This window comes from Saccostrea echinata, unplaced genomic scaffold (genome assembly GCF_033153115.1).
Source record: "Saccostrea echinata isolate AGI-Se365-2 ecotype Australia unplaced genomic scaffold, CSIRO_AGI_Sech_v1 ptg000028l, whole genome shotgun sequence".
Classification (NCBI taxonomy): domain Eukaryota; kingdom Metazoa; phylum Mollusca; class Bivalvia; order Ostreida; family Ostreidae; genus Saccostrea; species Saccostrea echinata.
This window is the reverse complement of record NW_026889777.1, coordinates 4,973,759-5,001,411: the sequence shown is the minus strand read 5'-3', so window position 1 is coordinate 5,001,411 and position 27,653 is coordinate 4,973,759. Positions and strand designations below refer to the sequence as shown.

At 32.1% G+C, this 27,653-nt stretch overlaps 2 protein-coding genes across 2 annotated transcripts in view; both read right to left on the bottom strand.

Moving 5' to 3' along the window:
• The window catches only part of LOC133193930 (integrin beta-3-like), a 67,045-nt gene extending 64,582 nt beyond the window's left edge, over nt 1-2,463 (bottom strand). The window contains exon 1 of the mRNA XM_061329844.1: nt 2,460-2,463. Within this exon, the coding sequence (XP_061185828.1) occupies nt 2,460-2,463 (4 nt within the window). The remainder of the gene's footprint in view (nt 1-2,459) is intronic.
• A 5,510-nt stretch (nt 2,464-7,973) lies between these two features.
• Nucleotides 7,974-27,653, bottom strand: part of LOC133194056 (integrin beta-3-like) — a 30,497-nt gene continuing 10,817 nt past the window's right edge. Inside the window, exons 2-23 of the mRNA XM_061329991.1 lie at nt 26,094-26,176; nt 25,794-25,892; nt 23,654-23,735; nt 20,147-20,281; nt 18,646-18,742; nt 18,111-18,207; nt 17,273-17,359; nt 16,932-17,015; nt 16,745-16,822; nt 16,392-16,610; nt 14,668-14,753; nt 13,669-13,720; nt 13,320-13,472; nt 12,825-12,961; nt 12,298-12,419; nt 11,547-11,656; nt 10,666-10,752; nt 10,420-10,552; nt 9,420-9,503; nt 9,202-9,246; nt 8,685-8,854; nt 7,974-8,325 (exon numbers count right to left, since the gene is read on the bottom strand). Of these exons, the coding sequence (XP_061185975.1) occupies nt 8,224-8,325; nt 8,685-8,854; nt 9,202-9,246; nt 9,420-9,503; nt 10,420-10,552; nt 10,666-10,752; nt 11,547-11,656; nt 12,298-12,419; nt 12,825-12,961; nt 13,320-13,472; nt 13,669-13,720; nt 14,668-14,753; nt 16,392-16,610; nt 16,745-16,822; nt 16,932-17,015; nt 17,273-17,359; nt 18,111-18,207; nt 18,646-18,742; nt 20,147-20,281; nt 23,654-23,735; nt 25,794-25,892; nt 26,094-26,176 (2,342 nt within the window). The 3' untranslated portion in view covers nt 7,974-8,223. The remainder of the gene's footprint in view (nt 8,326-8,684; nt 8,855-9,201; nt 9,247-9,419; nt 9,504-10,419; nt 10,553-10,665; nt 10,753-11,546; nt 11,657-12,297; nt 12,420-12,824; nt 12,962-13,319; nt 13,473-13,668; nt 13,721-14,667; nt 14,754-16,391; nt 16,611-16,744; nt 16,823-16,931; nt 17,016-17,272; nt 17,360-18,110; nt 18,208-18,645; nt 18,743-20,146; nt 20,282-23,653; nt 23,736-25,793; nt 25,893-26,093; nt 26,177-27,653) is intronic.

Genomic DNA, 27,653 nt, shown 5'->3' with positions numbered 1-27,653 from the left:
CTACAAAGTCCCTAAAATTCCTGTAATTTTTCTTTAAGTTAATATATATTTATGTGTGTTGTTCTACATGTACATACATTATACACAATACGTATATTTATGTTTTTCGCGCATGTGCAATACAGTGTTGTCAAGTACTTAGTCCTGAGGCTAAGCGTATCGTTTACGACTAGACTTACGCCACTTCTTGGAACGCTAATTACGCCCGACTAAATTTTAGCGTAAGCCACGGAAGTACACCTAAGTTAAGGCTTGAAGAACTGCGAACGATAGCATTGTTCTCCCGCCTACCTCCAAGTCAATTTTCAAAAGTTAACATATTTGGATGATTTTTCATATCTAAATAAATATTTCTATGAATTTTCATAAAACATTACTTCTTTGGGAAAACAAAGAGAGATAACTCTATAATTTGGGTAAAACTTGAATGTGTTTTTCACTATAGAAATCAACGAAAAACGGAAAATATTTTTAAAACATCTCCCCCCCCCCCCTTGAAACAAAAATTCCTTTTTACAGGTAATATGGACTGTCATTTCACCAGTTCATACCAAAGCTTTTTGTGTTTCACGGGGGGGGGGGGGGGGGACATATGTTTACAGACAAAAAAACTACAAAAATGCTTATTTTTCCACAAATTTCAAACGGTTTTACTACTAAAATATTGGAATTTATTAATAATATATGTTTAATTTTATTTGCGTAAAACATAAGAAAAGATTAGGAACATTTATTTATATCCAAGAATATTTTAAAATGTGTTGATGCCTTAAAGCCCGATTTCAATGGAAAATATCGTCAACCCCCCTTATTTTAAGAGCTGGAACTAGGGGTAATTAACAATTTAACACTGGCATTTAAATCATCAGTCAATTACCATTGAACTGTTCTTTGAATTCAACAAAGATTCAACGGTCAAAGTGTCATTAGTATTGAATTAAATGGGTGTAAAATGTAGGCGGGAATCGAGAGTTAGCGTGCGTAGTTCTTTACGACTTTTGATGAAACGGGCCCCTGGTTAACAAAACAAGTTCCTATTGTATTGAGTACTCGGTGCCTCACTCTTATTAAGGATTACTACACCTTTATGGAAGGGAATTACCGCCAAAAGTCTATTTATCTTGCTTTAATTCTTATTCTGCCTACTTCTTTATTCTTTGTTATTATTATTACTACATGTCACTTTATTGTTTTCATATTCGTCTTTTTTACATTTCACTTTGAACTTTTTTCATTCTTCATTTTGTCCTTACTTCTATGTTGCTTTATTCTTGTAAATTCGTTCTTCTTTCTTTTAAATTGATACAATTTCTTTAATAAATAATTAGGATAGTCTCTATTACAAATGTAAATTCATTCACGCAAACCATGAAGCGCATTCAAAGAAGACGAATACAAGTAGTGTGAATTTAATGCGGCATTATAACGCTAGGAGGCAGGGTGTTCGCTGCGAGTGTTTGTAAAATTAGGTACGCAAACCCGGGCCGAGGTTATTCGTGATTTTTCAATTTTCTCCCTTAATACTTTATCAATCGAACCCAAATTTTCAAGTTATGTTAGTTATAGGTTCATTTGTGTACGCGAAAAAATTGCCCCAAAATGCTCAGTATTTCAGATTTTCTCGAAGATATTTGATTTCCAAGTTGGTAAGATGGGAAGGCGGTATCAAGGTGACATTTTTAGTGTTTTTGTTTTTTTTGTTTTTTTGTTTTTGTTTTTGTTTTTTTTTTTTTTTGTTTTTTTTTGTTTTTTTTTTTTTTTTTTTTTGTTGTTTTTTTTACTAAAAGCTAATAAATCTATAAATTATTCTGATGTCAAATATTATATTTTAACTATTTATAAGCATTTCTTCTTTCAAATGTGTTTTTGTTGCTTTAAATTACACGTTTTAAGAAAATCTGGGTCATTAAAACCGGACCAATGAGGAAAACTCCGAAATAATTGTGTATTTTCTGTTACCTGAAAAATATAACCCTATTTAAGTTATTTGTTGAATGATTGAATTTCAGTTTTATTGATATAAAAAATATTAAATATTTTGATAATTACTAATATACCCAAATTACCCTTACAAATTGAGTTGTTTTTCAGGACCCCTATATATTCTTCCACTGAACTGACATTTCTTTCTTTCAGGATAATAACTGTTCATACGCAGTCGCCTGATTCTTGGGACCGGAGCTAGTCTAGTTTCGGCCAACCCAGAATGTTCTGCAAAGTAGTGCGGAACGTCATGGGTAGGCGTGGCCGGCACCAGGCTAGACCGGGGCATACTAGAACTTCCCCCGGTTTTTATGAAAACATGTATTAATTTTTTGGTATAGAAATAGCACTTTTCAATAAAGAAGTAAATATCTCTAGTAAGCACACAGTGTTTGAATCAGAATAACTCAAAAAATTATTTTGTCGATGTCTCGTTTGGCAAAAAATACATAAAATGTCGGCTTGATATTGCCTACCCATCTTAGCAAATTTGAAATCAAAAATCGCCAAAAATAATCTAAAATATTGAGATTTTCAAAATATAAATACATGAATATAAATATTGGAAATTTTTACAGCGAATGCAGATAAAACTTAGAGACGTAGTATTGTTTTTGAAAGGGGCAGCCAGAGAAAAAAAATAACTTACCTAAAAATCTTGACAAGCAAAAAACAAACATACAAACAAACAAACAAAAAAAAGAGGAAAAATCTTCGAACTCGAAAATTCTATTGGTGGTGGTGGTGGTGGGGGGGGGGGGGAGGGGTTGTCCAACTTCTTTCAGTACCAAATTTTACTCATACATCACTACGTACATTGCCCTTATTTGACTAACCTGCAACAAAAAGTGGGAGGGGGGCAACCAGACTTTCATTGAACATTTTCAGTAGTAAAAAGTTATGGCTAGAAAAATGGTTGGTGGCTAGCCCCCCTCCCCCCCCCCATGCTACCGGTGTCATATAGTGAGACTTCCCCCATAGTGAGTCCTCCCCCCGGAAGTCTGGCTATATAGTGAGATTTCCCCTCCGGGGGGAGGGGGGCAATGATTATATAGTGAGCCTTCCGTCCTAAACGACCATAGTGAGACTTCCCCTTCCGTGTTTGGTTTGGATTTTATTTACATGTAAATAAAATCCAAACCAAACACGGAAGGGGAAGTCTCACTATCATCGTTTAGGGCGGAAGGCTCACTATATAGTCATTGTCCCAATATTTCAATTGAATCAATATGAAAGTGCGCATTAAAAATTTATCGTGCACAGCAGATTATTGTATTGTTCCGAGACGATTCTTATCAAAAGAAAAAAAGACATAATTAGTTTAACAGTAAAGAGGTCATTACCCGTAGAAACGTGCAGTTTACCTATGTTTACCTGCATGGTTAAGATGTTTTTATCATAAAAATCACTATTAAAATGTTTTAATTATCTATTCATAGATTTATTTATCCATTCATATAGGACGGAGAACTTTTATCCAAATACTGAAAACGTTAGTATAAAAACATTGTTTTACAATAAAAAAAATATATTCGGAAACTAAATTAAAGGGGGAAGTTTCGCTATGAAGGGGGAAGACTGACTATATAGTGGGACTTTCCCCCGGAAGACTGGATTTATAGTGAGACTTCCCCTGGAGAAGTCTCACTTTATAGCTAGTCTTCCGGGCGAAGTCTTACCATCTAGCCAGCCTTCAGGGGAAACGACACCGGGTACATGCCTGAACCTATAACATACATCATTTGAAAATTTGGGTTCGATTGATAAAGTATTAATTAAGGCAGAAAATTGAAAAATCACGAATAATCTCGGCCCGGGTTTGCGTACCTAATTTTACCAACACTCGCAGCGAACACCCTGCCACCTAGCGTTATAATGTCGCATTAAATTCACACTACTTGTATTCGTCTTCGTTGAATGCTCTTCATGGTTTGCGTGAATGAATTTACATTAATTTTGTAATAGAGATTATCATAATTATTTATTAAAGAAACTGTATCAATTTAAAAGAAAGAAGAACGAATTTACAAGAATAAAGCAACATAGAAGTAAGGACAAAATGAAGAATGAAGAAAAGTTCAAAGTGAAATGTAATAAAGACGAATATGAAAACAATAAAGTAACATATAGTTACAATAATAACAAAGAATAAAGAAGTAGGCAGAATAAGAATAAAAGCAAGATAAATAGGCTTTTGGCGGTAATTCCCTTCCATACACCTTTTACTTCACCACAGTTCCTTGGCTTATTATCTGCCGGTACTCCGTACTTCTACCCTTGTCTTGATTCTTTTTCCCTTTATATTTCCAGTATTATTTGTTTTCTCTGTGATAACTCTTTGAAAGTTTAACTTAGTTAAGTTGATTTTTTTTATCATTCTACCGGAATGCAAATTTCGCCAAGCGAAAGGTCTGGAGCTAAGAAGGCCTAATATGCATGTAATTCTCGTGCGGCTGTCTTTGTGTTTGACGTCAGTGGGCAGGGACTATTGAAACTGACATGTAAGGCCTCGTGTAATTTAAATCTATTAGTCTACATTTTTAAAATCTCAATTTACAATTTTATTTCACATTGAAATGGAAATATAAGTGCCCTGGCATACTCCACTAACTAGTCAGTGATTCCTTAAATAATTTCTTTACTATAGGCCTACATTTTATTTAACAAGATAATTTTATATATATATATATATATATATATATATATATATATATATATATATATATATATATATATATATATATATATATATATATATATATATATAACGACAAATACTAATATATATGATTTTTTAACTAGAAGCTTATTTTAAATACAATCTTATTTGGATCGAAATTTTCATGTATAGCCAAATATATTCTGAGTAGAATTATACTTTCTGTATCAATCATTCATCCATGCACACATGCCTCTCTAAAGAATTTTAAAATACTTACGAAATGAAAACAAAAGAATCCCAACATAAAAGGCCCCTAGCATCTCGCTTTCAAATTTCTCTCCAGGAAATTAATCCTTTTTAGCGTGAGTATAGTATGATGATAATATCAATCTTTTACGTCCCATTTATATATTTCGCTTAAAATCGTTTTGGCGCGTCATAGCCTCACTTCTGTCTATGTGTTGTGTTTCACTTTACTACATGTATTTTTTAAATTCTGAAGAAAATGTTTCAAATAATTTTCTGTACTACACATTGGTATGTCAATAAAACATTACAAGATACTTATTTGTGTATAGTATTATAATAATATTTTTTATATATAGTGGATTTCGAGATATATATATATATATATATATATATATATATATATATATATATATATATATATATATATATATATATATATATATATATATATATATATATATATATATATATATATATTTCACTTTTGAAGTGGTAGCGGCATTTCTTTGTATGTCCGAATTCGCTACCGTATGCGACTGAACTAAATTATTTTAGGATAATAAACCCTTAGGCTAATCAAACAATGTTCATAAATACTAATCATTAAAGCCATCCAAAAAATAACAGATCACAAGAGGTGATAACAGCTGTGTACCAGGTGATAATTATTGTTCAAACAAGTGCAGGCCACAGACAACAACTTGTATTAACAGGTGTGGGTGACGCTAATTACAAGGAAACATGGACAATTCATTTTTATAAGTTTTTGATTTAAAAAAATATATACTTTGTTCTTTGAAATATGAAAAAAATAATATACATCCGAGTAACCGAGTAGCGATTTTAGTATTCGATACTCGGACGTTCGATCGAGTACCCGGTTAACCGGGTACTCGTTGACATCCCTAATATATATATATATATATATATATATATATATATATATATATATATATATATATATATATATGTGTGTGTGTGTGTGTGTGTGTGTGTGTGTGTGTGTGTGTGTGTGTGTGTGTTTAAATTTTTTACAATCTATAGAAAAAAAAATATTATGAAGAATTTCACTTTAAAGCAATCGATTGCAATTGCAGATTTCTCTCTTTTATTGAAACAAATTTCACTCTCCTCCCTACAAAGAGTGAAGTCATGCACATTATCAAATTAAAATCTATATTTATTCCTATGAAAGTGGTAACAAGGAAAACGAATAAGGATCATTCTAATGAATCTTACAAACATTTACAAATCCGGTTAAAAAAAAAAGGCCCCTAGAAACACAGTATTATTACGTACTTATCAAAGTTTCCAAAGTCATTGCTGAATACGATACAAAATCTCACTACATGCTTATGATGAACCAATTTTCTGACCCATGCACTTTTTCTTTCAGATTGACAGGCCTTATTTGTTTGATATATGGTAAATGTAGAATCTACCAAAGAATATTAACAGAAAGAATTTTTTTTTAATTCCTCGAATGACATTGTCTTTGTATATCATATCTACTTTAAACAAGGACGGATACAAAATGAATCTTGCTTTTCTTGACTTCCTTTTAAAAATCTTTTTAGTTGCATTCAGGAAAACTCCAGATTTTACTCTGATAATGCCGAGAAACAGGAAATTTGTCAAAAGTGAGCTATGCACTTGTGTGTACGTGACGGAGGCAGTTTTTTTTTTTTTTTTGAGTGGTAGAGATTCTGTACCAAGCTATATACACTAGACAAAATTATTAACGCACCACCAAAATAAATTAATATTTTCCTCTTCAAAACTTGTTTATGATGTTTTTGATATATAATTATGTTACTTTAATAAAAAATGAGGCATTTAAATTAGAATTAAAACTTTTTTCTGTATTTATAATAAAAAGGAAACACATATACCATTTCTATGAAATTGAAAAATATTTTATTAAGGTATAATATACTTATTAAAATATATACATATATAGAACTTATTCAAAATGAATCGAATCATGAGTGCTTCTAAAAGAGGCACTTTTCCATTAAAAAAAAGATTTGAAACTTTCTGGTTTAATTATCACAAACGCTTTGCTTTACAAGCATATATATAATAATGATAATGTTTTGAAATACAGCACAATCACTTAAAAACGCACACTCTTAAAGTACACTTAAACAGCTACATGTATAAATGAAAAAAAAGAAAAGAAAATATGATTGTTTTACACTTATATAACATGCAAACAGGCTTTTTTCGCTCCTTTTAAATAACATTCAATGACGAGTTATTCAGATATAACAGTACAAAGAAGATATTTACAAAGCAAACAATAGAAAACTCTCATATAAATGAAAATTAGTAATCAAAAACAAAACAAAATTAATACATCAAACCGATTTTTGAATGTTTCATGATATTGATATATTTTTTTTTTTGTCAAATGAAAATAAAAGTCTGCAAAACTTACATGCACTGTGATGACATATCAAAACGTATCAAACAAACATTCGTGTATCAACGGAAATGGGGAAAAAATAAAATGGACCCAATTTAATGTATTGCACATTTTGGCCTTATTGAATCAGTTACACACTATTCATGACTATCATTCATTATTATACATGTCTTTTATCACTTGAGACACTTTTCACTTACATTAGTCCAAGTTCATACAAAATATCCAACAAATACATTCATTGTTGTACATAACATGGTTTTTCAAAATACTGCTGAAATTTTCTGACTCTAAAACATTTTTACCAGTATCTCTTAACCGGTGCATTAACTTGGATTTATATAGTTTCCTTTAAGAAATTAGTGACTCTACGATTAAAAAGTAAGATTAATCATTTTTATACATTTTTACATATAATCAGTACTGTGGCTAGACATGAAGAACTGTGCTGATTAATATCATATTCTCATATATAATCTCATAATTATATAAACCCGTCTGTTATATATCATTATGCTATTTTGCGTTGGCTACAAAGCATTGTAGTAACAATGCTCATATTATTTTAATTACTTATATATATATAAATATATATATATATATATATATATATATATATATATATATATATATATATATATATATATATATATATATAATCATTTATCATCAGTGTATGTCCCTTTCTTATCTATTTGCTGGCTTCATAAAAACAAGCTAAAATATCTCGCCATACGTATTTGACCAAGATAATTCTTAAACAGGTAACTTAAAAGTAGGTTAATTGATCTTTCTTAAGTTCTGTATCCTTATACTAGATAAACAGTCTGATGATTTTCGCCTTCGTCTTCAGAATATGTGGTTCTTACGAATTTTGGCCATTAAAGTCTTGACATCCTTGTCACATTAATGCCTTTTCGTCCATGTTGCCATGGTTGAACTCTGTTTCATGCATAGGGTTTTGTACTGTCGTGACACACTCCTTGTAGATTGGATTTTCAGACTGTAGAAGAACATGAATTTAAATGAAATATTACACCAATTCCATTTTTAAGACGTAACTTTTTAAACAATACAAAAGACGATGAAAGTAAAAGTATCAATTGAGATCTTCAGTTTGAAAACATGATGTACGATTGAACAAAGTTCACGCATTATAAATGCTTTTCTTATATTTATATATACAATGAATGTCATATTTTTAGAACTCTAAAATGTGCAGAATTTTGGGTGAGTATATATATATATATATGAGTAATATTATAAAGATGTGTACTTTCCATTACTGTTTACCGAGCTGGACACTGTTATTTTACATTTGATTCGAATGTAAAATTTAGAATTGCAGAAGGTTTTAATTACCTTTTCCCAGGCTGGATTCTGAATTTCAGATTCAAATCTGGAGTACTCCATACTATCATATAACATAGTTAATAGCTTCCAGATCAGTAAAAGCAATAGGCCAATGAGGAAAATGGCTCCAGAAATACTGAGTCCTATCGTCACGGGATCTGGTGGTCCTGCAGGACATCCTTCAAGAGGAAAAGTCAATTAATAAACAGGTATTTTGTAACATCACAAAACAGCGACAATACTATGAACCAACTACACAGTATCATTCACATAAACTTTTATTTGAGGTTTGTCAGTTTGACATCCATCTGCAACTATTAATTTTCATGACTGAGGAAACATTCTACATAAGTACATAAATAAAAAAAACGATTTTCAGCGAGAAATATTTGCGAATAAATTGAGTAAAATAGCTCACAGCTATTTCTCATACGCGAATAAAGAAAGTTTACAGTGGTTGCAATTTTTGATGTACATTTTTCACTGAAAAAGTATATAATATATGAATAGCACTCTCCATACTTACTCTTTGTATCTTTGACGACAACTTCCTGTCCAGCTTCGCTATCATCTTTGCAAAAAAAAGATAAATTATTGCTAATAAAAAAGCTATACAAATTTTACTGATGGTTATTTTTTATTTTAAAACTCATTTAATTAACAAAAATGTTGTTTCGCTTTAATTAATTACAGAAACGTATACAGTTATGTGAAAGTGATGGTGCAATGATCTTTGTGACTTACAGACATTAAAGTTTATAATACATCCGAAACTGTCCTCTATGATACAGGATTTTATTGTAACAGTGGCATTGTCACCTTCCTGAGCTGAAATTTCAAATGATTGAATGAATGCATAAATGTTATTCATCATCATGGTATTTTAATGTTGTGAAAGGAAACATGATATAATGTATCACACGTCTGTTTTTAAAATCAATTATAATAACAAAAATTTCTCAAACTGTTCATCTCTCCAGCTACCGTACGCGTGCACTTATTCTTGATTCCTTTTCCTGATCACTTTTTGATGCATTTTTTTTTATCTTGGGTACACTCACTTTAAGGATGGCATCAAAAAGTAATTTACTAAGTTACAATTACTTTGACTTTTTCTTCAATTTAATTACAATTAATTTTAAAGTTTTTAAGACATATAAATAATTAAAGTACAATCACTTTGCGAAAGTATTTAATTACAAATTACGTACATTTTTGACAATTTTTGCTTCATGAACAAATACAGAACACGATATATTATGTTTAGCTTCGGGGCGAACTATACAAGAATGAACTCAATTTTTATATTGTGTTTTTATTTTTTATCAAACTTTAAGGAACTACTTATAGTTTAACACTTTTTAATGTCAGTGTGCTTCCTCAACACAAGAGTTACATGTGTAAGTATAACAACTGTTTGCCTCATGAAATTTTATTTAAAGCAGGATTTCAAGAGTTTTTGAATCAAACTTTACAAAAAAATCTCAAAGTATTTCATTTGTATTTCTTAAACCTTGAACTGTTAATGTAAGGATTTCCTTCTGTAGTTAGATGGGTGTGATCCCCGAACATCTACTCGCCAAAACCAACACCCAATTATCATACTCAATCAAACTTAATCAAATTACAATTACAAGTTATTGAAAGAAATGGTCAATTACACATTACCTCCAATTTCCTTGAAAAGTGTATGATTACAATTAACTAAAGTTACTTTTTTTCAATTACCCTATCCCTGACTCACTTGCTGGTTCCAGTAGTGACGCAGTCTTGACGTTATAACAGCGATTTTTACAGAGGGTACTGTTATACTTTCCTTGATTGAAGGCAACACATTCAGCGCAGTCCTTATTGTTATTACAGATACCAGGACAACTCTGCAGCAAAAAATAAATATCCGAATTGTACCAAAAAATAATTCTAAAAAAAAAAACTAGCAAAAACACAAAATGGGTAGAAGAATGAAGAATAAGGTTTTAGGTAAATATACCGTGCAACTGTTACACAGTGTTCCCCGCCAACCGGTATTGCAACGACAGCGTCCACATTCACACACGCCATTACCAGAACAAATAGTCTACAAACATTACAGATAAATATATATACCTTAATATATATATATATACCTTAATTCATATCAAGAATTGACATAAAACAGCACAGTTATAATGCTAGCTTTAAATTATTTTACGTTTTACAACTAAATCAGGATTCCATATGCCACGTGACCTACCGTATGTCACGTGGCTTACCGTGTCGAACAGTTTATTGGTATTTACTTTTTTCATCCATGGCAACTACTTTTTCAAATACTGAATGGCAATTTGCAAATTATCCTCAAAACTGAACTAAAATTGTGTTGTTTAATGTTTGGTGACAGGAAGTCTTTATGGATGATAGATCACAAATAGCCAATAGGCCACATTTCCTACTTGACAGACCTTTACTCTGCTTGAAAAAAAGAAACTTTCCAATTGTCACGTGGCAAGTCAAACTTTGGTACGGTGATCCTTTTAGGGGTACACACTTGTCCTAGACCTTATGACTTAACAAAATTTGAATTTAATCTACATAACTGGATATTCATTTTATTTAAGGAATTTGAGTGAAATGACCTATTAAATCTTTTGTTCCTATCACCCCCTCAAATATTTTCATTTAAACCTGTTTCAACTATTTTATCTACATGTACAAAGATTATCATATTTGTCTTTTTCTTTCTGAAAAGAAGAAAAACATAAGAATCTGCTGGCAAATTTTACAATTGTTTCGACTTCATACAGGGATTGATCTACGTTGTACATTGAAATTCTGATATTTTCTTTCCTCAAATTGATACCGTTGGAGGTCATCTGATTTGATCAAACTTACCCCATTGTTATTTTTACAAGGGTCAGTGGAGGTCAAGCATTCACAGGCATCCCCGGTATAGTTTGCATTACAGACGCACTGTCCACAGTCACAGCGTCCATGTGATGGTCCTACATAAAAAATAAAGAACACTTGATACAAAAGGAAAACGGATGCATGGATTGGTATATAGTTTGAGAATTATTGTGGTTGTAAATGATACAAATATCAAATCTCTAAAAGATTAAGAAATCGTATCTTTCTATGATGTTCAAATTTCTTTCTTTTTGCCATCATCCTTATAAATTCTAAATTCTTATCATTTAATAGGACATTATTGAGAATGAAAAAATGAAAAAATGAAACTTTTTGTGGATGAATTTACTTACATGTATATTACTTTTAGAAACATAGATTAAGTTGTTCTTTTCATGCTTTTTGTTTGTATCATCTGTCCTTAAATTAATCTTTTAAAGAACATAACTATCTCATACTAAGTTTTAATCAAACTATACACGATACTGTTAAGTACTTACTTATTTCTTCATTTTAAAAAACTTAATCAGAAATTCTTCATTATAAAGCTACATCAGAATATCTTTTCATTTACTTTTTCCTATACGTGAAGCATATGTAATTTAACAAGTGGAAGCTATCATCTGTAAGCTATTGTCGTGTAAGTTTGATTTTGTTGGTGGTGATGATGATTCATAAACATATTTTTCAAGACATAAATCTTTACTAAGCTACATGTATCAATCAATCAACATACCACCACAGAGAAGTTTGTTGTAGGTCCTACAATTCTCGTCATTACATTCACATTTGTCTCCACTGTAGCCTTTGAAACATTCACACTTCCGGCATGTACAATTTCCCGCGTTATTACAGATTCTGAACAAAATATGACAAAAATATCACATGATCAGTTTAAACACTTTCTTTTCTAATTAAATATGTATTAAAGAACTAAAAATAGAACGCATTTGCACTTCCCCGGTGACTTTGGGGGAGACAATTGTGTTTTACACGTATATGTGTTTGTTGGTTTATTTTTGATCCCATATATACACAAGAATACTAATAGTAAACTTGGAAACATGCATACACAAACACAACTCTCTGTAGGTACCAGTTTTAAAATATGGATCTTTCTAATTAGTTGTTCATTCATCTATTAAATTTGGATTGAAGATAAGAACACATGAGTATACCTGTTTCCTCTCCATATTTCTGTGTTTTGTTAAAATTTCTTAACTTTATTAATTATATTCAGACTGATATCACCGTGAAGCTTACCCATTATCTGTACCACATGCTTCCTCTGCCGTCCCTCGATTATCACACTCACAGCTATCTCCTATCCATCCAGGGTTACATTTACAGATCCCACACTCATATGTTCCATTAAAACTGCATTTAGCGCTATTTGGCTCCTACAATTTTCAGAATAATTGTTAATTAAGTATTTCATATATGAAGAAAGACCTAACAATCGGTGAATCCTGCAAATAAATTTTAGGATATCATTTTTCTTCCTGATACATGTAAAAGTAATTAAAATGGCAGGAAATATGGTTAAATATCAGAAGTATTTAACTGTATTTTTGAAGTATAAATCAGATTTTGCCAGCAAGTGTGTTTTCAGATTTTAATACAAAACTCATATTATGTGTTTTCCCAGAATGCCTTACCATGAATTCGAGCATGCGCATAACAGTAAAAAAACTCTAGTAGCTAGTTGCTCGCGCTCAAGAACACTAGCAATCACAGCCTGTGTAACAAAAAACATACCGCTTCCGGTTGTAGCTGGCAGTCACAATCACACACATGTTCTACGTCTACTTGAACACGCTCCTCCAGTCCCTCAGGGAATATGGTGAAGGTCAAATTTCTATTCTCTGGACACACGGTAAAAGTAGACTGTATTACAGGTGTGAAATTCGCCTAGAATTGAAGAAAAATATATATATAGAAGAAGGTCCTTTTAATTCAAGATATTTTTAACTGTTTACAAAAGAAGACTCTTGATAGTTTTTAATGGAAAATGTTGCATTACGAAAGAAACCCATTAAATTTTATGTACAAATATACTGATTAAAATAATTGAAATAAACTGACAATGTAATTTCGAAAGCCTTACCCATTTCTCTATAGTAAGTCCGGAACAAATATTGGTTCTGTCTGGCGATCGTCTGCAAAATCATAAACATTTCTTCAATCTTTTTCTTTATCATTAACATTTTTTGATACAACAAAAGGAAATCTACAAGATTTAAAAGTATGACTTCAAGCTTTTTAAAAACCTATGTACAGTAAGACATGTCTATACCAAAGAGGGATATTGCAAACAAATTAATGCTTCCTCGCTCTTAAAAATCATGGATATATATTTTGATAGAACGAATTACATATGTATATTCAAGCAATTTCAAACTCAATGCAAATATGTTAAACTGTTGTTTACTATAACTTACCCTCCTAAACTGTTGTTTACAATAACTTACCCTCCTAAACTGTTGTTTACAATAACTTACCCTCCTAAACTGTTGTTTACTATAACTTAGCCTCCTAAACTGTTGTTCACTATAACTTACCCTCCTCAACTGTTGTTTACTATAACTTAGCCTCCTAAACTGTTGTTTACTATAACTTAGCCTCCTAAACTGTTGTTGACTATAACTTACCCTCCTACCCTGTTGTTGACTATAACTTACCCTCCTAAACTGTTGTTAAGTATAACTTACCCTCCTAAACTGTTATCTACTATAACTTACTCTCCTAAACTGTTGTTTACTATAACTTAGCCTCCTAAACTGTTGTTTACTATACCTTAGCCTCCTAACCTGTATTTTACTATTACATACCCCACTAAACTGTTGTTCACTATAACTTACCCTCCTAAACTGTTGTTCACTATAACTTACCCTCCTAAACTGTTGTTAACTTTAGTATAACTTACCCTGCTTAACTGTTGTTAACTATAACTTACCCTCCTTAACTGTTATTTACTATAACTTACCCTCCTAAACTGTTGTTTACTATAACGTAACCTCCTAAACTGTTGTTTACTATAACTTACCCTCCTAAACTGTTGTTCACTATAACTTACCCTCCTAAATTGTTGTTTACTATAACTTACCCTCCTGTTCTACAGTTTGTGTACATGGTGACATCCAGTTCAGGGAAATCTTCGTTAACTACTAACTTAACAGTCTCACGTAGACGCTGAAACAAGAGAAAGAAATTTTCTTCAATTCAATTGTATTGAAAAGTAGAACACATTTATAGTGAAATGCCAATGACGAACAAATTTGGTTCATTACATGTCTTTCGTTAATATCAATTTTGAAGTAAGTTAATGATTTAGTTATTTATAAGTTTTATACTACAGAGAATGAAAACATAAGCTTGAATTTATTAAAAGCGTGTTCACTTAAACCGTGTTTTACTGAATTCCCTTGAAAGGCAATAAAATTAACCATGAGATATCAAGGATATATGTCTGAAATACGTAAACATGTGTTTGAAAGAAATTCTTTTTTTAGGATCGAGTAGGAACAAATCCTAGCCACAGTTTATCACCAAAATTGCATTTTTTCATGCTTTTATGAAACGTTTGTAAAGATTAATCGTGCTATATTTTAGGTATAATTTTCAAAAAAAAAAAAAAAAAAAGATGGCAAAAAAGTGATCTAAGACCATCGCAAAAAGGAAACACAGAAAATTGTGTGATTAGAAACAAACCTTTAGATAAGAAACAGAACTTTTCATAAATATGCTTATAAATGGTACAACTTGGTCCTCTTTAAGTTTTGTTCGCAAACTCATAAATTACAAGAGGGAACCGTGGTTGTTATCGAAGTCAATTTTGGCAGCTAATGCTTTATGGTTCCTACTGTTGAACATGAAGTTCATGAACATGATCAATATTTTGCTATAGAGTTTGATAAAATAATGCTGTCTTTGTCCAATAAAATTGTTAATTTATACGCTACATGTATTATAGGATGGAAAATTAGTTTTGCTCCAGAATTGTGAAAATATTATTGCAATTAACATCTGTAAATTTTATAAACGTTCTCTATCTTCAATGAAGAATTTTGATGTAAAATTTGGTGTTTGAAGCAAAACGTATTTTCAGCAATGCATTACACTGCAACAGTCATATAAGGTGTGCAAACGAACACATTAGTTAACGTACTGGGGCATACAGATTGAATTCTTAAATTCATTTGAATTAAATTGAATTATTCGATACACAAGAGCATGCCCTGGGGACGATCAAATTTTAAAGAGGCAGGCTACCGAAAAAGAAGTTAATGTTACAGGGATTTGAAAATCATTGTTTAAAGACAGCATCTTAAAAATCACGATCTTCTAAGTAAATACAACATATCGAATGTTTCATACATGTACCAACTGAGGTCATTGTTTTTATACTAAATTTGACTACGGATTATACATAAGCTCACGGCGGGTGTAACAGGTCAACAGGAGATACTCCTCATTGGCACCTGATTCCAACCTCTGAAATTTCCAGAGGTACGATTTTTATGCCTTGTTCACAAATTTTAATTGTGTAAAAGGTTTTTGAGATCGATCACTATTCGTTTCGCCGCCTTTTTCAGGCAGATGATAATAATAATATTGTTTGCTTCTGTTTAGAGAACACCTCAGATAACATGTTGTTGAATGTATTCTACATTCTGCAAATCAGTCGGTTCTATTCATTGCGACATGCAAGTTGTATGTAATGATTGAAGAGGTCCAGTACTAAGAAGTACAAATTTATTCTATACTAAGATCTTTCACAAAAGCTCTAAGAGAGTGTCTTGTTGCAATAACATCTCCATCTGTATTTACCCTATAATTTTCACTGACGATGTTCAGGATATTTCTTGCATCTGTAGAGAGCTGTGAGGCCCCTGGTGTACCCCCTGGTAGCAGTTGAGCGAGTTTATCATAATATAGATTCCGAACTTGCTGATTGGTCAGTTCAGAAGAATTTCCGCCAATCACAAAGATAATATTTATGTTGTTTTCTTTGGCTTTTTGAATGATTTGACCGACTGAAGGATAGTCCTGAAATTCAATTTTTATTAAAACATGGCCCTTGAAAAAAAAATGCAAATAATACACTGTAATTATTTTATAAATATTTCTTGAAAATTGTGATCTACGGTCAATTACAGGTATGGCGTCATTACAAAATATACCTGAATTTCAGCCTTTGTATAATATCCGGTGTTACTTAGATGGCATTCCCCATCATTTGGTTCAAGGATTCCAGCTAACTGTTAACGCAGAAAAGACACAAGGGATAATATTTAATTAACACTTTTAACTTCAATTGCTTGCTTTGCTTCTTGCTATTTGTCTTCATTCCTAATAAAAGTAACTCACCCGTCCATCCCCAGCTTGATGAAAGTTGATATCTGTAGCGTATAATAACATTCTCCTGGCTTTGTTCCTCCATCCAATTTTACTCTTCAAAAAAATCTTTTTTTTAAGGAAGCAATTTTGTGATTTTTTTTCTTTTTTGATTGAAATTGGACAAAATCATATGTATAAACTTACATACTTCAGATTTTTTTTAAAGAAAATATGATAGTTAGGATTTATTTCTGTGAACGACGGATTCCGTCATTCAGTGAAAAAAGAAAATGCTCGCTCCTAACACCAAGATATTTGAAGCCCAGTCCAACAGAGGGACACGCTGAACAAATCTTCAAAAATGATCTTACCCCACACACCATAGCTTGCATTAGACCATCAAAAAGACCTTCTGGTTTGTCAAAGTTTGCCGTGGTTCTTATGCCATCTACTGCATCCTAAAACAAAATTACATTCTGAATCGATCTCTAATGTTGGTCCTGTATTAAGTGAAAAACTTTAAATAACTTATAAAATGATTCATTTCTGATTAAATCATTATCAAATTTTAAAAATCCTTTACGAAAAAATTAAAAAAAAATGTTGTATGTTTAAGGTAGATGTCACTGGGCCATAGGATAAGAATTTTACAGGAGGAGTTCGTTTATCATCGTGACTTTTGGGTTTACAACTTTGTTAAAGATAACAAAAGCTTCATCGAAGGGCATCAGATCAAAAGAACGTAAAATTAAAATTTTGTTATTTGGGCTTGTTCTCTCAATTAGATTTTATCGTAATTTTACTAATGTTACATTACATTGTACTTCCAGAACTTTATTTTGCTTTTAAGGTCCGCAATATGAAAATTATGAAAATTTCCAGTGTAATTTTTGAAAGAATATTCTCTCTTCAAGGTTTACACATTTTCATACACATCTAGATGACTAGCCTTGTTCGTGCATGGTCATTTATTTTCTTCTTCTCAAAGATTAAACTACATAAACTATTTGGAAAAATACTTCTAAAGTAGAACTATTACATGTGAAGTGCTGAGCTACTTGGTTATTGTAAGCTTTAAGTTAAAAAAACATATCCATAATAACGTCGGAACCAACACATGAACATCTAGTCTTTAATAGCGATCATATGAACAGAAAGGAAAACAAAAAGTCAGAGTTGTGGTGTTTTGCCACACAATTGCAATGATACCTCGAATGTCGTAATATTGGGGGTAAGTGTCTGGCGATGTCGATAGGAGTAAGCCTTTTCACAAGTTATGGAAGTTCCTACGCACGGATCAGCCAGACTGTAAAAAAAATCATACAGATTCATTCATTTAAGGACAGATGATACAAAATGGATGCCTGGATTGGTATATATTTTTTGACCTATATTAGTTGTATATATGCGAATATCAAATTTCTAAAATATTAAGAAATTGTATACTTTCTACATGTTCAAAATTCTACCTTTATCCAACCATCCTTATTAATCTATACAACTTGTTATCACTTTATATCACATTATTTTGAAACATTGAAAAATTTAAATCTATACGGCTTAACTTATTCATTTTACATACATAAATATAAAAAATTTTGTATCATCTGTCCTTAAGGAAATAATATATATACATGTATGTCTAGAACCTGCTTGATTTTAATATTTGTAGTGTTAAACCATCATTACGATTTTAAAATAATCATTTTATGACGTAATGATTTATATTTTATGGTTCACTTACTAAAGCGGCGATGTTCGTGTGAATGGTAGAATGACCTTATCCATAGCTGTTCCTAACCCAAACTGAAAATCTGTTGTCAAGTTCTTTATTTCGTTTGCTGAAATGTAAGATATCATCATGAATAGAAATCAAAGAGTATACGGGAGTGACGAGATTACAAAACTATTTCTACTGCCATTGTGCCATTTTAGTACACGTGGATTAAAGTTTATTTTGTTTGACAGAAGTGGCAAATTTAAAAAAGGAACACCAGATAAAAAACACAAATACATTTAGCAGTGTTAGAGACATTTTTTTCTATCTTGGCTTAAAAGCAAACCAAACAGCAACACACTAAAAAATCAGACATGTAATTAAAGCACTGACGCTTTCTATTCAGTTGACAAGAGTTGGAATATCTATCCTTTAATCGATATTTTAAAAAAAAACATTATTTTTTTTAAACTATGTCATCTATGCTCAAATTACGGTTTTATCTTTTGTGCCATGAATTTCATGTCAGGCTAATTCTTTTTACATGGATATTTTCTTTTTCTTTCTCTCTATCGCCATCTTTCTTTGTATCTGATATTCCCCAGAATATAATGAATCAATTTTGAAATCCAGGAGATATTAGAGTGCAATCAGATATCAATGTTTAAAACCCCCTTGAAGAAAAAAAAATCGTTTTTCTCCTACATACAGGACTTTTTGTTCTCTAGTAATGAAGGTCACTTAACATCTAATTCATTACGTTTGCAATTAACATGTATTTCTATTCCTTTTTGGTAAGGTCACTTTTTGATCATCTTCCACACCATAACGAAAGCAAATGAACTTAAATTGGAAATTTCAAATTAATCAATATTATTGATTGATTCTAATCATATATTATTTTTGGTGTGAAGAAATGAAGTGAAAAAGAAAGGATTTCATATTTCATCATTTTTTTATGTACATCTGAACACAAATTACATTACAAATTTATTCTGTACATAAACAATAATGGCTGTATATTGTTTTACTTGTATATTTACGCAAACTTGTGACTAAATTCACATGAAGTTAAAAAAAATCAGTTGGTTTAAACATATTAGTACATGTATAAACATAAGGTTTAGAAACATGTTCTTAAAACTGATAGTTTTACTGTTGTGTTACTCACACAATCCGTCAACTGTATTGTGAGAATTTTCTAGAAAAGTATTTTCGTTTTAGAACTATATTTTTTACGAGAAAAAAAAACAAATATATTAGTAGAATAATTATTAATGTACAGTAAAACTGGCTTATAAGAAACCCTTAATATTAAAATATTAAAATATTCTGGCTATTAGGAGTAAAAAACTAATCATGCACGAAAATTATTTCAACACGTTTTTATAAATGCCAATAAAAAAACGGATGTATGGAATTAAAGCAATAGGTACAAAAAGACTTCCATAAAAGTAAATTTGCTTGTATAAAGGCAGATTTATAAAATACCGACAACATTAAAATTGGTACTTGGTAAAGTACGTACCAATCGCTTTGGCCAGAGATTTTAAGGAGCTTTGTAATTCCCTCATTGTGTAGGAAGGATCATTCAAGAAGTAAAGATCTAGCGGAAAGTTTCTTGCAATTTTATAGTACACCTGGAAGGTATTCAGCACCGTGTCTGAAAAAAATAAATAAAAATAAGCCTCCAAATATTAAATGATACTTTGAAATTGATCAAATTTGCTGAAGTTCCTTTTTCGCTAAGCATGCAATTCAAAACATTGTCTATTCATAACTACGTATTTTGACAATTGCAGAATGCAGTAGAAAAACAAGAGGCCCATGGGTCACATCGCTCACCTGAGCACATCGGCAAGGCAAAAGCACAAATCAGTTCAGTATTGAAAAGATTACGGGGGAAGGGGGGGGCTTGAATTTTAAACTACCTGATGATGCTTCCATGTCAATATACTAAATGGCTTTGTTGTACTTGAAAGGATTTTAAAAAAAAAATTCCCATGTATTCCTTTGTAAAAATTTGATCACCCATTGTGGCTCCTCCCTATGCCAGGGGTCATCATTTGAACAAACTTGAATCTACACTACCTGAGGATGCTTCCATATCAATATGACTAAACATAGCTTTTCTGTTCTTCAGAAGAAATTTTTTTCTATATGTAAAACTTTCGATCCTCCAATTGGGCCCCACCCTACCCTCGGGGGTCATCATTTGAACAAAATTGAATTTCCACTACCTGAGGATGCTTCCATATCAAAATGACTAAAACATGATTTTCATTTCTTGAGAAGATATTTTCCTATATGTTCCTATGTAAAATTTTCGATCCCCCATTATGGCCCATCCCTATCCCCTGGGGTCATCATTTTAACAAACTTGAATCTACACTACCTGAGGATGCTTCCATATCAAAATGACTAATCATGGCTTTGCAGTTCTTCATCAGAAGATATCTTCCTATATATTTCTATTTCAGACTTTTATCCTCCATTGTGGCCCCACTCTACCCCAGGGGGTCATGATTTGAACAAACTTGAATCTACACTACCTGAGGATACTTCCACATAAACATGATCAATCAGGGCTTTGTTGTTTCTGAGAAGAAGATGTTTAAAGATTTTTCCTATATATTTCTATTACAGACTTTGATCCTCCATTGTGGCCCCGCTCTACCCCCAGGGGGTCAGGATTTGAACAAACTTGAATCTACACTACCTGAGGATGCTTTCATATAAATATGACCAATTAGGGCTTTGCTGTTATTGAGAAGAAGATTTTTAAAGATTTTTCCTATATATTTCTATGTAAAACTTCGTTTGATCCTCCATTGTAGCCCTGCCCTACCCCCAGGGGTCATGATTTGGACAAACTTGAATCTACACTACCTGAGGATGCTTCCATATAAATATGACCAATTAGGGCTTTGCTGTTCTTGAGAAGAAGACTTTTAAAGATTTTTCCTATATATTTCTATGTAAAACTTTGATCCTCCATTGTGGCCCCACCCTACCCCATGGGGTCATGATTTGAACAAATTTGAATCTACACTACCTGAGGATGCTTCCATATAAATATGACTCATCATGGCTTTGCTGTTCTTGAGAAGAAGATTTTTAAAGGTTGTTCTTATATATTTCTATGTAAAACTTTGATCCTCCACTGTGGCCCCACCCTACCCCCGGGGGTCATGATTTGAACAAACTTGAATCAACACTACCTGAGGATGCTTCCACACGAGTTTCATCTTCCCTGGCTTTGTGGTTCTTGAGAAGAAGATTTTTAAAAGATGCTGTTAATTTTTCACTAATTCTTTATTATCTCCCCTTGAAAGAGGGCGTGGCCCTTTATTTGAACAAACTTGAATCCCCTTCACCCAAGGATACTTTGTGGCAAGTTTGGTTGAAATTGGCCCAGTGGTTCTTGAGAAGAAGTCGAAAATGTGAAAAGTTTACAGACGGACGGACAGACAGACAGACAGACAGACGGACAGACGGACTACAGACAAATTGTGATCAGAAAAGCTCACTTGAGCCTTCGGCTCAGGTGAGCTAAAAATAATAGAAACATCGTTTCAATACATGCATTTCAAGGTTGATGAGATTATACTTACTGAAAAGATAAAAATAAAGTTTTCAAACTAAAACAATTCGTTTCTTAATTGCATTCTATGTCAAATGACATTTCATTCTTAATTAATAAAAAGTCCAGGAATGTGTCCCTAATTTCAAAACTACATCCGACAGGTGTTATTATAAAGTCAAAGTATATCATTGAGGGCGTTAGCAAGATTCCAGTCCCCCAAGGCCAGGACTGTTTCCCGAGGCGAAGCAAGACAACTCCTGGGAGTTGTCTTGCTAACTCCCTCAATGATATACTTTTAACTGTTTTATTATACCGATACAAACGTAAAATTTAGAGGATTCAGATAGCGTGATTTCATAGCAGTGATTAGCTCACTGAACTAACACACGGGGAATAGTCCATTCACATATACCAATGTAAAAGTAAAATCTAGAGGATTTTTACGGATAACCGGGAATTAGCTTTTGATGCAGGGATTAGCTCACTTGACTAACGCACGGGGATTAGTCCATTCATAGCGATTTCTAGGGAATTAGTCACATCTAACGATCTAATGTTATATAGGGAAAAAATCAGTAGAGGTATAATAATATTTCTTAATGTGACAGAGAAAGATAAGGCTTTGAGTCTACTGCAATTTATAATTTATGCCAGGGTTCTTTTCTTTTCGAGTTTGATCCTTTGTGAAAGTTAAATTTTCAGAAGTTATCTTTCTTTGCCTATTCATTTATGTTAGGATAGAAACCTTCCCGACTATTTCGGGTCCCGTTATGCGGTATGACATACAAAATTAATTTAGTATCAAATATGATTTCCTGCACGTTGAAACAACTTACCAAATTTGAAAATTATATGACACTCCTTTAAAAATGAAATATATGGAGATAACGAACAGTATTCGAGCTCAAAAGTCCATTCAAACAATACAAATAAGGAGCAGAGCAAACACCTCTAAAACATCAGAGGTGGGATCAGGTGCCATGGAGGAGTAAGCATCCCCTGCCTACCGGTTATACCCGCAGTGCGCTCCTTGTTATGATCGGGAAATAACAGAAAAATCCGTCGACAATTCAGTGGGTAAATAATGACCTAACAATTAGTATAAAAAACGTCAGTCAGCATTTGACTTAATGATGGATTGTATTTGCTGACAAGGTTATTGTATCGACCATAGAACTTACGAAATGATGACTTTAAACGAGACAGTTGATATTCTTGTTTCATCAACTTGTTTGTCAATAACTTACCTCGTTTTAGAAATTGTTCATACACAGAGTTATTAGGATACAACAGACAAATTCTGGATATATAGAACAACAGACGGACAAATAGACAGACATATAAAATGATAACTATTGGGCATCCGCAAATCCTGCGGACCCCTATGTCGAAAGTTCCTCCTATTAATTTTTACAATTATTTTTTAACTAAATCAGCAGTCAAACTTACTGGGGACCAGTTTAATTTTGACGTGTTGTGGTTTGATCTGAATAGAATCCTGGCCCGGTCCTCCATCAGAGAAATCATTGTCCTGAAAAGAAAAAAATGTACAAAATAGAAATAAACACGAAATTATTGGATAGCTCGGATGCTTAATAATAACTAATATCCTTCTATTTATCGCCATTGCAAAATACTTCAGAAGAAAATATATATATAAACAATTCTCTCGCTACTAGCCCGAAAAGAAACCCATACATCATGTATTCATATAAGGGAGCTCGCATTTTATATATTAATAGCTTTATTATTTTTATTATTTGCGCAGCAAAATAAAAAAAAAAACATGGAAGTAAATTCTTTACTTTTTATAGCCATTTGTGGATAAGATTCTTGCTTTCCACCAATGATTGAATATCAGTGTTTAAGTACCTTCTAATTTATCTCTAGTTTAAACAAGGTTCCTTCTACATCTCTTTAATATATAGGCACTATTCCTGAACACACCAATTGGACACGATGCAAGGCTCTTTATTACATCCGCGATGGGTTAGCAGGAGGGTGAAATTTATAACTGTAGTTAAATACCGAAACTATGCCTCCAGTATAAATATATAAATTCAACAATACTATTACATTTCTTCTTTTATAACTTCCCTTTATTCTCTGTGTTTATATTCATATTCTTCGCGTACTACCTACATAGTATTTAGAAATGAGCAATTTAATATCTGTATGTCTCGTTGTTCTTTATCTTTCCATATCTTGGGTGTTGTGCTATTGTTTATATACTTATTTCCATAGCAATACACTATATATCTATCTCTTGCACATCCTAGTATACCATGGATCTATTTTTATTTTATTACACATTCTATAATTTACCATATTTATATACCATTAACTTTTCTCTGTCTACCCTGTGATACATTTTAATAACTTGCATGCATATAATTAGGTCGTTTATCATAATTTTATTCTTTGAATATATTTCCGAATCGGAATGTATGAATCATGTTTTGTAGAAAAATGCTAATCTTTTTGTGGATGTACAATACATTGTACTGACTCAGTGAGTTAAATTATACCGTGTATACAATGTATGATATGACTTTATTTATACCGCTGTTGATATACAATATGTATTCTAAATCTATTTATAATAAGGTAACACTAAATGTAATCTAAACGTATTTAAATTTTGGTTATACAATATACATGACCCTCATATGAGTGAATTTCACATGTGGATCATATGAAAAAGAATTATGTGGCAAACGTGTCAGTATACTGCTCACATTTGTTTATATGTATGTTGTTAATGTACATCCACTCCAATATTCCTTTAGACTCAATTCATGGAATGGTTCAATATACTTTAATCAGATTATTGTTCAACTGGATAGTACATGTATCTTACAATATTGATTCAATAGTTGAAATGATGCCAGGTTTCCGTCAAAATTTCAACACTGATTCAAAGCCATAACAATTGACATTGATACAGTGGTTCTTCTGTTAAATTTGTTTTGGGCTAACAATGAAATATCCTGTTGATATAACTGGATGGGTATGTTTTCTGTGTAAAATGGACTGCTGCTGAAACATACATACCGTGATGAAATTTCTCTATTGACGAATTATACAAGTGAAACTTGTCTAATCCGGATGTTGTATAATCCAAAATCTTGCCTAATATGTAAACTGTTAAAAGTCCTTTCCAGTAAATTCATTTGTTAAAAATGTCTAATCCAAAATTTCTTTGGAAGGCCAATTTCTTTGGAAGGAGTGGTATCCGGATTGGACAAGTTTTACTGTATGTACCATTGCCTTAACAAAAATGATTTCTGTACTAACAATGAATTGCTGATGAAATATCAAACCTTAATGGATATGATTTCTGTATCAATCATGAATTGCTGATGAAATATAAACACATGTATCTATGGATATGATTTCTGTGTTTACAATGAATTGTTGAGGAAATAATCATACTTTAATGGATATGTTTTCTGTGTTAATAATAAATTGCTGATGAAATATACATACGTAATGGATATGATTTCTGTATTAATAATGAAATATACATACCTTGATTTGTAGATTTCTGTATTTACAGTGAATTACGCTGTTAATGTTATATATATACCTTGATGTATATGATTTCATGTTCTTTCCTAAGGACAATGCTTGGACAACCGTCCGAATTCAACTGGGCTTCCGTGGCACATCGTGTTTTTGTGAAATTCTATGAAAGAAAAAAGACTACTACAAGAAACTTCATTCAAACTTTATTGTCGTAATAATTGTGGGGGCATTTACTAGCAAATATTTTTAAATAAAAGTATCGCTGAGTATAAACACTCAGAAAATCTCAGAAATTGAAAGAATCTCTCTCTCTCTCTCTCTCTCTCTCTCTCTCTCTCTCTCTCTCTCTCTCCGTTCTTACCCTATCTTTACACCAGGCACATCCATCTGTTATAAGACATTCTCCGCATCGAGATCCTGAGCACTGGCTGTATGCTTGATCGACTGTATGAATAGATAGAAAGTAAAATATTGATACAAGCACAAATATTTTCAACAGGTTACATGTACTAAGGTATGTTTTATAAAATGCAAGAGGTCCAGAAATTTTGAAGGTCACCTCAGTATGTTTGTATCTCAAGTCATGACTAAATTATCCCCCACTTAACTTTGGACTCATACTTAGTACCAATGAACATTAATTATGCAATTAGATGGATACTCCTTCTTCATTATCACATTGCATGAGGTATCTTCGAGACGCCCAGGATTAAAGGTGACTTTTAAGGATACAAGAGGCCCATGTGTCTTGAAGGTCACCTGAGTATCATGGATATCCCAGGCTATGACCACTTTTGCACGTCCCGGAACTGGAAATCTGGACTCGTATAGCAAATATTTTTACTAGTTTGGTGGGGATTTTACAGTCATTATCATGTAGCTCGTCTCCTTGAAGTTCAGGAGTAAGGAAGATATAAGATATATACCTATAAAATATTTCAATATATGACCAACTCACCATGGGGCCTGACCCCTTAATCCAGTAAGGTTTTACCCTCGAAACAATTTTTAGAAGGCTAGCGAGTTCATATCTCATTTTACTCATACATACAGTTTACAAGATAACTGTCAAGAAGTTCATACTTCTAATGACTTTGTGAACTTCATTATATAACAACTTAACCTCATCCTTGGGACTGAGCACTGACTCAGGAGATATGATTGATTGATTGTTGCTTTACGTCCCATTCAAGATAAAGGAGATATGATTGATTGATTGGTTGGTTGATTGATTTAGTACATTCGAGACAGAGGAGATATGAAATGTGCTTATTCATGTATTAACTTTCAAAAGTTTGTCTTTGGGATTTTTCAGAACTGATGGAGAATTTTTAAATGATGTCTTTTCAATATATGATAAAGTTAGCCCTGTCTTGTGCCCAGAATCCACGGGGCAAGGAGTAGAGGGCTAACTCAGCGATCATATGCATCAACTAGGAATCCATGATAGAAAAGGGTTTTTTACAGATAAATGGATTTCTCAAAATTTATTCAACTTAATATCAACGTGTTACTTAAACTTGAACCCAGAAATCATGAACTGGACAATTTTAATGAAGTGGTAACTGTTCATTTACTGTAAACGTATTACATTTAGCTTTGTATTTTATTTGGCGCATTTGCTGGAAAGCAGTGTCGGCTAAATCATACATGTATATTGTTAAAATTCAATATATTTATATCATATTTAGCTTATACAGAAATTAGCTAAATCAACTCTAGGTATGATCAACTTTATAACCCTACCCTTAATCCCAACTTAAACCAAAGGGACAAGAATTTACAATTTTGGTAGAGGGTTAATTGCTAATTAAATTTAAAAAAAACAGTTTGTTTGACTGATCAGATGTCTATGTTAAAAGAAGAATTTCAAAGATATAATGATTTTTAATACATGCCAAACCTTCAAAACCAGGTGGCA